At 33.6% G+C, this 12118-nt stretch overlaps 1 protein-coding gene across 2 annotated transcripts in view; it reads left to right on the plus strand.

Moving 5' to 3' along the window:
- LOC118739626 (centrosomal protein of 135 kDa) overlaps window positions 1-11818 on the plus strand; it is an 86730-nt gene extending 74912 nt beyond the window's left edge. Inside the window, exons 11-17 of one of the 2 annotated variants that reach the window (XM_036471058.1) lie at window positions 8781-8906; window positions 9365-9518; window positions 10323-10429; window positions 10814-10904; window positions 10973-11149; window positions 11215-11400; window positions 11479-11818. In XM_036471058.1, coding sequence (XP_036326951.1) covers window positions 8781-8906; window positions 9365-9518; window positions 10323-10429; window positions 10814-10904; window positions 10973-11149; window positions 11215-11400; window positions 11479-11640 — 1003 coding nt within the window. In that variant the 3' untranslated portion in view covers window positions 11641-11818. Of the gene's footprint in view, window positions 1-8780; window positions 8907-9364; window positions 9519-10322; window positions 10430-10587; window positions 10680-10813; window positions 10905-10972; window positions 11150-11214; window positions 11401-11478 lie in introns of those variants that run through there. The other variant, XM_036471059.1, reaches the window with a different exon arrangement.
- The last annotated feature ends 300 nt before the right edge of the window (window positions 11819-12118 follow it).

A 12118-nucleotide genomic window follows, 5' to 3' on the forward strand; every position in this document is an offset into this window, starting at 1 on the left:
AAATAAGAAGGGCACAAAAATAAATAAAATACTTAAGCATATAGTTAATAAAAACGCGCTTTTAAATGTCAGTTGAAGAGGAAGTGTTGCCTTCTTTGCAATTGGCTCAAAACGCATATCTCTTACATATTTATTTAGTTGAATACCTTTGACTGTTACCTTGGAGTTAAGACCACATATCCCCTTGACTCAATGCGTTTTATGTAGGTACGTACACATGTATGTATGTATATATTGATGTTTTCGTGCTGTATTGGCATTGAGGAACGTGTTTGGCATCGACAATATGCGACCTTTCATTTTAGCAGCACACTTCCATAGTTCTTATATTAAAGTTAAAATAAATAGACAATTTGCATAGTGTGTATTTGTAGAATGTCTAGTAGCTGTCTTACAAAAATAATTGAATGAATGAATGGTTGAATGACTAATATCTGCATACATGCATATATGCATGCGAATGCATACATTCGTATAAGAACCGAATGAACAAATACATATACCTACATACATATATAGATACGTAAGTAAGTAATGAGCAATGGATATAAGCAAATTCTTAAATGAATGCGCCAATGTATGAAATATTTACTGGTTAAAATTCTCCAATTGCTACCAATGCATTATTCGCCCATAATCAATCTGGGGGATATTTGTGTGTGCCTATATATGTATGTATGTACATTAAAGTGGTCCAAAAATGTATGTAAAAAAAATATACCCCTATATTTTTATTTTGAAATAAAAAAAATTTTGGGAGTGCTCAAAGCGCTCAAAGTTTATGTACACTAGGGGTACAGATATGTACCTACTAGGGTGGTCTAAAAATGTATGTAAAAAAATAAGGTCGCATTTTTAACGCCGCCAGCCCCTAGGATTGTTTTATACCAAAAAAAAATTGACCCCTATTTTTTTATTTTGGAATTAAAAAAAAAATTAGGGTGTGCTCAAAGCGCTCAAAGTTTTCAACGTATTTTATATAGGGCAAAAACAATTTTTCGTAGAAATAGTGTAGAATTCTTGAAAATCAATATTTTTCGATCGGAAAACTTTGCTTATCTTCAGGAGATTCCCGGTAATAATACCCAATTGTTCCTTTAACAATTTTTTCATGGTAACTATATTTTATAGGTCCTAGAAAATGCAATGGGGGACCACTAAAAAGTCTTTAATCATAAAAAATGGTTAAATAAACAATTGGATATTAATATTTGAAGTCTCCTGAAGAGAACCACAGTTTTACGATTGGAAAATATTGATTTTCAAGAGTTTTATACCATTTTTACAAAAATTTGTTTTTTCCCCATATAAAATACATGGAAAACTTTGAGCGCTGTGAGCACTCCCTAAATATTTTTTGATTTCAAAATAAAAAAATAGGGGTATATTTATTTTCGGTTCAGAACAATCCTAGGGGGTGGCAGCATTAAAATTCCGACTTTATTATTTTGGACCACTCTAATGTACATATCGCACACTAAATCAAAAACCGTCACAACTCAAAAAATCCTAAATGTTCAGGAGAGGCAAAAAACTGTTGATGCTGCGCAATCGACGCAAGTTACACCAAAGAGGGTTAGTAGTATTTTCCAGTCAAAGAAGATAGTGATGAAGAAGAAATTTTGGGGGACGTTGGGTATACGGTCTGTGAACTGTTTTATGGAAAAAAATGAATTTTGAAAAATTTTGAGTTGTGGCGGTTTTTGATTTAGGGTGCGATATGTGCTGGTAGATAATAAAACCTTTTGGCATATTTGCAAACTTGTTTGTCACTGCTGATGGCGCTTACTTTCGTAATCACTGCTTTATTTAGCTGGAATTTGTTTTTGATGTTTTTTCAACCTGCTGCGGGTTTCATTCCGCTTAATTAAAAGTCAGTGTTTTTTTGTTTTGTCCTTGAAAACGTTAATATTTTCTTTTTTGTTTTTGTTTGAAGTGTGACCTCGTACGTTTAAGATGTTTTAAATGAAAATTAGATTTATTTTATTAATTGAAATAACATAGCAGCTTTTTGGTGATTTTTAATCACAAATTTAAGGCACATACCCTAGTGGTCAGCTGATTAAGTTAAGTGAAAATTTGACTAGTTTTTGCTATTTTTCTTTTGTGCATTTAATGTTTATAATTTTTTTATAAAAGTCTAGCACATTACATAACCAGCGCCACATAAATCCACATTTAACCCTCTAGTGTATATGGCCGCCTACAGACGGGCATTACTTAGATGCTTTCAAAATATAAATGTAAAATTTTCGCAACAATTTGAAGAAGAAGTCCATCCAACTGTGTCATTTACTTTATTTTTTTTTATAAAAACTATATGGTAACGTTCTAACTCTTCACATTTAAAAGATTAAATACAAAAGAATGCTGTGATTAGTGCGAACAAATTATTTTGCGACGTATGTGGTTTTGTTCACTAATTAAGGCTATGTTTAGTTGGAATATTCTATTAAAAAAAATTTCGCAAGTAGTCTGAGGTATGCAGGAGTGAAAGAAATATTTAACATTTTGATTGTTTGCCTGTGCTACCGGTTGTGCGCCTTCCGCGAAAACCGTCTATAGACGGGCATTTGCAGTGCGGTACAAACAATTTTTTTTAGTTTTTTTTTCAAATTTCCACTTTTGGATTAACGAATTAATTTTATCTCTTTGTTATCATAGAAAAATAATTCTGATTTTATTGATCACTTTGCGCTCACGCTAGGCTTTTTTTACAGCTGACTGCATAGGATGCAAACTTTATAATTACAATTTTTGCTATTTAATGCCTAGTGGAAACCCGGCATTAGACCTTCATAAAGAATTATTAAACATTAAATAAACAAGAAACAAAAACCCAAAACTTCTCGACATTTTGTGTTTCTATTTTTTTTTCCGCCACTATATATATTTTCAATTCTCTATTCTACCGCACGTAGGGAAGTTGTTGGAAAGTATGTTTTCTACAAAAATTATAATATTACAAAAAGTAGTTCGCAAATCTCTAACATCATGCGATGTAATATTTTAGAATATAAAATATCTACGAAATATGTACAGGTTTTCTTTTTGCTTTTCGTTGAAATTTTTTAGAAAATGTTTAAACGCATGTATTAGATATACACACATAAGCCTTACTAAATATTTATGAAGCAGTCATAATGATCGCTTGCAAAATGATCGTAGATAATCCACAATAATTACGTTCCAAGACATATTATTGCTAAATTATGAAACGCAAAAACGTTAATTTCCTCTACTGAATAGAAAAGTTTTCATTTGTAAGTATGCATAATGGTCATCAATTGATGGGATCAAAAAGAAAGGCCATTCTTAGCCATACTGACAACAAATTTGTCAAATGCGGCCAAAAAAGATTATTTCATCTTCAAAGAAGTAGTAAGGAAAAATATTGATATTAAATTTGGGGCAAAGCGGTTAATCCTTTGAAGCACAATATTATTTTATTTTCTGGCTTGCTTTGCATTGAGTAAGTAACTGCTTATACCAAGCAGTATAAAATCATCATAATAATCAGATTTTTTCAAGTATACATATGTGTGTATGTAGATCTGTTATTTGCTAACAATACTCATACAATAATCACGCACGTAATCGTGTATTTGAAGCGTATGGAGGAATTCGAACACTTAGGGCCGGTTACTCAATGGCTGGTTAATACTAATCTCCGGTTAAACATTGTTATCGACGTATTAGACTCCATTCATATAACAGGTAGTCGGTAACGTCGATAACGATGTTTAACCAGAGATTAGTGTTAACCAGAGATTAGTGTTAACCAGACATTGAGTAACCGGCCCTTAGCATGCAAAGCAAAAGTTCAACTTATGTTCCGGTTTTGGTTTAACCTGTCATTTGTCTTGCCAAAACTATAAATAAAGTTCAACTCGTAAAGGTCATGAAAAGTGTGAGTATTCGTACATTGCTCCTTGATTAAAAAAAACCTACAAATCAAAATAAAAATATGGTTAATCATGTCTCTGACATACTTCAAGGCACATTGGGCATACAAATTCATATGTTGCCGTGTCTAAATAAGAATAAACTGCATAAGCCGTCAATAACTGCCGTATGCGAAGATACAAGTAGTGTTGGTACCTATGTACATACTTGCATATCGTTTCGAAAGAAAAGGAGTTAGGACCTTTCTATATTAAGTTAACAATATGTACCCAACAGGGCACAGCAGTAAACACTCCCTTCCTAATTTCATACTTCATTGTATGGGCGCCAAAGCATCAGTCTCTTTCATTTCTAAAGTATAATTGATGGAAATGTCAAATATGCGCAACCACGGTTAAAAACCGAATTTGAACTTAGTTGCTCAAATAAAACATTTCCATAAATTATAGTTTAGAAACGAAAAGACTCTGATGCTTTGGCTTGATGCATTTCTGAACGCACCCTATTTTAACATTGTGTGTCATTAGAAAGAAGCGCTCCCTTGCTGCTCCTAAAGAAGCCCTTGGTGAGCGCTTCAACTAAAGCATTTAAAAATCGATGCATGCAAAGTTTAATTTTTATATTATATATTTTCTTTTAATAAAAGAATGGCGTTTTTGTAAAACATTTGATGGTTTTATTAAGTGTACTTATAAACATGTTTTTTTTCTTTTCTATGTTGTATACATACGAAAATACATACATACATACATACATGTTTGTACATAAATTAACTTTTTTGCAAAAGAAAATATTTTATGTTACTACTCAAAATCATATTTATGTATTTCTGAGCATTGTTAGAAATTTAAAAATTTATTTCTTACTTTGCTTTTGTACAGGCACCGTACTTGCTCCTTTGGGCAGCAGCTAACTTTCAGTCCCGTTGGGTATGAACTATATGTATGTATGTATGTATGTATATATATAGTATACATGCATACATATCGTACATGTTTTTTACAATTGTATTAATTCAAAAGGAATTTTTTTATATTATGTGCTAGTAGTGTTCACAGATCATATTTTAACTTCGTTGCAAGAGTTGAAGCAGTATTTGTAATTTTTTACAAAAAAAAAACACAGTGAAGACTCCCTTCCCCAAATTATTAAAATGCACTCATACATTCGAAGACATGAATGGATGAAGGTGATATGTCGCAATTTCGAAATTTCGCTGTTTTATGCAAGGAGGAAGATGTCATATGCATATAAAGATTTCTTAGCCGTAAATTATGAAAATTTTAGAAAATAACTACTTCATGCGATACTTCAAATTATTTTTAGGACATATCACCTTCATCCATTTATGTCTTCATTTTAAGTTAATGTACTTTTAAAGAACGTCATATGGAGGCTATTAATTACGTGTACTGTCTTTATTACGAACAGAATAATTGACAGGTGAGGGCGAATGTGCTTTCGCTGGTCGATACTCTGGCGCAAAGATCATTAAACTTTTGCCAAATAAGTTTGAATTGTAATAATTATAGTTTTTGTTTGGCGTGTACTCCTTATTTGTCAATAGTCAATCGTTTATGTGTTATTGATTTTACTTTAACGGTTTGATTGTCCCACTTAAGGCATGCTAATGCGGTTAGCCTTGATATTGAACCTTTATAGTTTTAATGTGCATACTTATGTACATATGTATGTTAATGTGCGGTGTCAGGTATAAAAATGGTAACTCATTTTTGATTTCTTGTTTAAAGTAAATTTGTGCTCAGATGTACATACATACATAGTATGTAGGTAATACATAGCTCTGACAACAAGTTGCCATAGCAACCTACGGCCTGTTTATTGAGTAATAAGAATAGTTATTTCGTAGTTTTTGGTATGTACATATGTATTATGTACATACCTCATCACTATATTTCTAAAAAGTGAAGCTATAATATTTATATATAAAAAACATCGCAAATTCATATATAGGGTGTCCTAGACCACTCGTCTATCTCCATTAAAAATTTATTATTGAAAAATGTTTATTATTGAAAAACGCAAAAATATTAATCACCAAATCGGGGATGCCTATTGTCTTTTGATACTATTATGGACTTTCGGTTTCACCACGATGTGGCTTAAACTGACCGGAAGTCCATTATTTTTTGTTTAGCTGTAGGTTACTATTGAAATAGGGATAATGGCACTTTAAAATTTATTTGGCTTACCTCTTTTACATGGAATGACCCAGAGCTACAATTGGAGCTTTGCTTTTACCTGACGGTGAACGACCACTATAAGGAAAAAACCTTTCTATCATATGAACAATTTTAGATGTTACCTCTAGCTGCGATATTAATAAAATAGTAATTTGACATTTGGTCGAGCTCTTCTATTAGTGCGTCTTGGTTGTCTAACACAAATGGAGGGACCTCCAATTTTACGCTGCCTTCGATCGGCAAAGCTTTTTCATGGCAGAAACACCGGCCATTTCCTGCCGGGGAGCGACCGCTATTAAAAAAAATTTTTTTTTTGGATGTTGCTCGGACCAGGGACCGAACCCTGGACTTACCAAGTGGTAGTGTGCATGCACCCTCTAACTACTATGTAGATAACGGCGGAGAGACACATACATATAGTGGCGTTCAATATAATAGCAGCAAAATTTAAAATGATACTGCTGGCAACTTATCTTTATTTATTTATTGTTAATAATTTTCATTTATAATATGGGCCGATCTATGTATATCAGATACCAAAGCTTATACAAGTTTCAAAAACATTAATCAAACTTAAAAAAGTTGTCATCAAAATTTCAAACTTTTTAATCAGAAACTTTAGAAAATTTTCAGGTATGCAGTTTTTTAGCCCATTCAATTTTAGCGTAATAAAGTGCAATCTTCAAGTCGCTACAAATTACCGTTGCTTTTTTAGAACTTTTTTTTTTGTGTTCAGGGTGTTGCGCATTTTCTTCCATATAAAAAAGTAAGTTTTGTTCATGCTTTCGGTTTTTGTTATCAAAAATCTTAAGTTTGGATTTTGAAAATGTTTGGCCAGATTCGCCTTCGGCCTAGAAAAGTTATTTTCAGCTCGTTTAAGATATTAACCCCAACTACCATCATCACCTCCCACTTCTAAGATCTCTTCCATTTAAATCATTCCCACCAACTTTAGAAAGAGTATTAATTCCTTAACCAAGCGCTTATTTTTTTTTTATATAATCACCCATTAAAAAGTATTTCCCAACAATCGTGACAGCCAGTGGCGGATTTAAATATTTGCCGCCCCTAGGCAATTCATAACTTGCCGCCCTTTTTTCACGAAAAAAAAAATATATATATATATATCTAATATGATTGTTATTGTCAGTGCTTTATTACAATATAGTTCGTTAATAATGAAATACATAACGGAATTAACAAATTCGACATCAGCATGGATAAGGTATTCAACAAAAACCCTCTTTCAAACACTTATTTTTCACAGTTCTTTACGTCTTGATTTTTCAGCTGCGAATTCGCGGATAATATCTTCACAATCGATAGATAGAAACAAATCTGACTCTATAGTCAGCAACGCAAGAGCATTCAGTTTGTTTTCGCTCAATGAAGATCTGAGATAGTTTTTCACGCGAAGCTGACCTTCAGATTATTCACGTTATGATACACTTATGAAAAACTGGTGGGCTTGGAATCAAGAATTTTCTCGAAAATACACGCTCGTTTTTCGGCAGTGTTGTCAAGTGTGGTAACCTTTTAGATGATTCTCGTTCTCGGGGCAGCGTGTCGGCTGTTTCTTTGCGTCACGCGCAGGCGCGCCGTCAGGTTTCTAAGCCGCGTGAATGAAAGTTAAATGGAAATTTCAACGACTGCTATACTAAGGAAAAATTCGCAGCGTAATTCTAATTTTGAATTGTATTGAATGAGATGAATCATTAATAATATTTTACAGACACAAACACAATTTCAAGTGCAGCTGAACCCAAATAAATTTTTTTCTTTTAATTTAGCTGTCTTAAATTTTGCCGCCCCTTAATTCTGCCGCCCTAGGCTTCAGCCTATGTTGCCTGTACGATAAATCCGCCACTGGTGACAGCTTAGCAACTGCTGCGCACCTTTATCATTAGACAGATTTTTGTATTTGATTTTGGCATTTCAAGCATTTGATCGCAAAAATCATTGTTTAGCGGGTGCGGTGCAATTTTTCTTGAATTATTTATAACAAATAAAACAACGTCAACATTATACACACACAACGCTTTGTTTAAACACTTTTTCGGCTTAATTTCAGTTCGCAGCATTACTAAAAAAAAAAAAAATTATTTTATTTATCTATTCATCTAACGGCACAACTGAATTGTGACCCACAAATAACTATTGTTACGCTAAATTAGCTTTAGCTTGAATGAACTTCCTGCAAATGCTTTCAGCTGGCAGCGTCATGGTTGGGCTTTGTCTGTGTTTTGACTTTAACACTCCATTGAGCTGCATTATATCCATTACTAATGTGTTGCACTCGACTTCTATTACATCAATTGGTAATTGAGGTTTAATGTCATAATTCTATAGCCAAGTTGATTTATGGCTGATAAGTCTGCGAGTGAGATTCGCTTGACACATTTGATTGAGCAAATTTTGTATTTTACATAACGGTTGCTTCAAGCGTTAAGTGCCGGATTAAAAGAAACGTTTTTTTTTTTAAGTAGTCTGTTTTAAAAATTTGTTAGCATGAACGTCAGCAATAAACCTCTTACATCTTACATATGTATGTATGTTGTATGTTCATACGTACCTTTACACCTACTCCAGTTCGAGTTCGTTTCTTAAGTCTTTCGTATCTCATTCGAAATTAAATTCGATCCGTCAATATCGTTTTTTCTCTAATTCCAGCAAATTAACGTTGAAAACACGTGAACGTACTACCGAACTGCTAGAGACCTCTACTGAAACCAAAAGTTTACGTCAGCAAATTGCTGCACTGAAAATCAGTCGAGACGAGGCCATCGCGGAAAATGGGTAAGTCAAATGGGCTACTAGCACTAATAACCAATTTTTAGCCGCCTACTGTTTAAAGTTAAATGCACACAACTATGACTTGAGCGTATATGTGTATATATGTATGTTATTATGTGCATACGTTAATTTTTTATCATTTTTATAGGCTAGTAATCATAAAAAAAATTAGGCATTATTCAGTGTTTTATATGTATGTACAATATGTAGTGCGCCAAATAGTTTAGTTATACAATAGGATGCAGAAGGTCATAGTTGCCGCATATGTATGTTTCTTCACTGTCTTTTTTTTTTTTAGTAAATTTACTTACATATGTACATATATATGTTGCACTATTGCGTTGGTGTGTGAATTTGATTGCATGTAGCAATAGTTAATTGCTTGGTGTTTATTATTGACGGACAACTACTTTGTTATGTGTGATATGATTTTTCTTCTTTCTTGTTGTGTGCCATTTTAGCCGACTATCAAACGAACTGGCCGAACGGCAGGCAGAGATTTTGACACTCAAGAGGAAACTGAAAGATTCCGACTTTGAAATCGAACAATTGAAACAACAACTGCATCAATATGTGGCGGAGGTAAAAAAGGCTGAGGATTTGCTGTCACGTAAGGTATGTAAACCACTTGTTAAAGTTTAAGTTCTCGCAGTTCCAATTTGAAGTACGAACCGGTTTTGGTACACATACATATGTACATAATAAGTGTTATAAGCGGATTATAAACTAACTTTTTAGATGCACCTGGTAAAGAAAGGCTACTTATATTATTTAATTGATGGATAGTCGCAGAAGAGAGAGCGTTGGGGGTACAGGAACTTGATATATAAATAAATTGTTCATCGCTTCACTATAAGTTTGGATTGTATTTAAAAAATAAAACTTACAAATAAATATTTTAAAATCATCAAATAGGATAGTCGGACCTGATCGGATAATAATTCTTGCTTCATTCCCATATATTTAGTCAATTAAATTAAGAATTTTAATTTTTGGTAGTAAAGGAAGTTTTTTTTTTGCCGCTGGTGTGAGAGACGATGAGCGGTTCCAACGGTAAACAAGAAAAAGAACCCAATCGACTTCAATGTTTTGGGTTGTGTTCTCTTGAAGAACGCAATCCTGGCTTCCTGACCCAAAACACTTGCCTGCATGTGTATGTATATCGGGTTCATGAAGTTTCTTTTAATTTTTTCTTGAAAGTACTGCATGTATTTCAGTATAGCAACATACTTCTTTCTAATGTAATCAGATCAATATGGCTAGTCCGACTGTTTTTTTTTTTTTTTTTATTAACGAAATATAGTTCAGAAGTAGCAATAATAGATGTGTGAAATAGCGTTGTCCATCCAAAATGAAAATATTTTTTAGAAACCCCATTTCGAAAAATAAGTTTTATTTTTTTGTATATCACCTTTTTAGGAAAAGGAACGCGAGGAAATGCTGGAACATTATCGTAGTCTTTCACATGACGCCGTCGTATTGGAGGGCAACAATCAAAGTCTAGAAGTTGAAGCTGCCGAACAAAAGTAATTGCTATGATAAAACGCTAAACTTTATTGCCCATTATAGATTACTAGCTAAACAAAAAATTAATTGACTAGAATAACATTGAATCTCTACTTCCTCTTTTTCTACTCTTCTTATTTTTATTTAATGTATATATGTACGTGCTTGACTTTCGTAGATGTTGTTGTTGCTGCGCAAGGCATATACGCTAAATACTTTCTCTCTGTAACATTTTGAGCTACCAAAGACAATTGTTTACATTACCTCTTTTTAGCAGTATGTAGTTATTTTTATCTTGATTTACACACCCGTATACACAAGAATTTAATGTAGAAGCTCCATGGTTAAAGTAACGAAAACAATGGGCAAAGAATTTACACCTATTAACCTCGTTTTCATTTAAGACGCCAAATTACTGAATTAGAAGATGAAATAAATGCGCTGAAGAATGAAATTTGCTGCCGCAATAGACATATCGAACAATTGGAGGATAAGGTATGTATTTAAAGACAACACGACATGCGCACATAAAATTGTTGATAAACATTTTCGAATTCTTTCAGTTAGCTGCAGTAACTGCACAAAATGCCAAACTTGAACGCCAACTCGAGGAAGCGCTCGATGAGCAACGCTTACTCAAGGTTGATTTGGCTGCACGTAAAGAGCTTTGCGACAAGCTGGACATTGAAAAAGATAAGTTAAATGCTGAGCTGACAGAGTTAAATGAGATAAAGCGCAAAGTATGGGAAAGAAAATATCCAAATTAAATTGATTTCCTTTTTAAAAATGTACTTAATTTCTTCAGCTTGAACGTGACAATGAAAAATTGCGCACGGACATAGAGAAAACAAGCAGCGGCCAGAAGGTTTCCTCTGAAACGCTTGAAGAGTTGCTCAGTAAAACGCGGCGCGATCTTGAGGAACAAATTAAAGTCGATAGTAAATTGAGTTTAGAATTGGTGCGTTTGCGGCAGCAAAATGATGATTTGTTGGTATGTGTTTAAGTAGTACTTACGCGCTTTGACAGCCCGACTAACTTTTATATATTTTTCAACATTTTCAACGCACAGCGCGAGCTTGACACCGAACGCGAACGTCGCCACCAGCAGGAAACACTGACGCACGAATATCAAATACAAAATCAGGAACTGCGTCACAATCTCACCGACGATCGCTTCCGTCAAGCGCGTTCACGTGATCAGAGTCCACGATATCCTTCGCAGACGCTTTAAGATGCCTTACAGCAAAGCAGCTAGCTTTGAAATACATTCATAGGCATTTAAATGCATTTTGTTCCAGTTTTTACTTTTAAAATAATTTTTATAAAATGGTCTTGCGTTTTTCTTTTTTCTTTTTATAGCACAAAAAATAAAGTGAACAAGCACAAAAGCTGAGCAAGCTATTACAACATTTCATAAATATTTTAGCATCGAAATATACACTCCGGCATAAATTATTTATATAAGCGCAGAAAAAATCTTTAAAATTTCGACACAATAATATACGACGAATAGTAGCTATCAGTCTATAATTCAGCATCTTCAATCACGGAATCACTATCACTTATTTGTGTCCGATATTCCGGATAGTAAAGTGCTACCATGTTTAGATATGTTTTGAACATGCAAGGGCAGCCTGTGAATTCCGGTATCGCCTGGTACTCTCGGCAGTCATCGAATTCAGAACGACCTGTGAAATATTTAATTGTGA

This window comes from Rhagoletis pomonella, unplaced genomic scaffold (genome assembly GCF_013731165.1).
Source record: "Rhagoletis pomonella isolate Grant_MI unplaced genomic scaffold, Rhpom_1.0 Rhpom_scaffold_00005, whole genome shotgun sequence".
Taxonomy (NCBI): Eukaryota; Metazoa; Arthropoda; class Insecta; order Diptera; family Tephritidae; genus Rhagoletis; species Rhagoletis pomonella.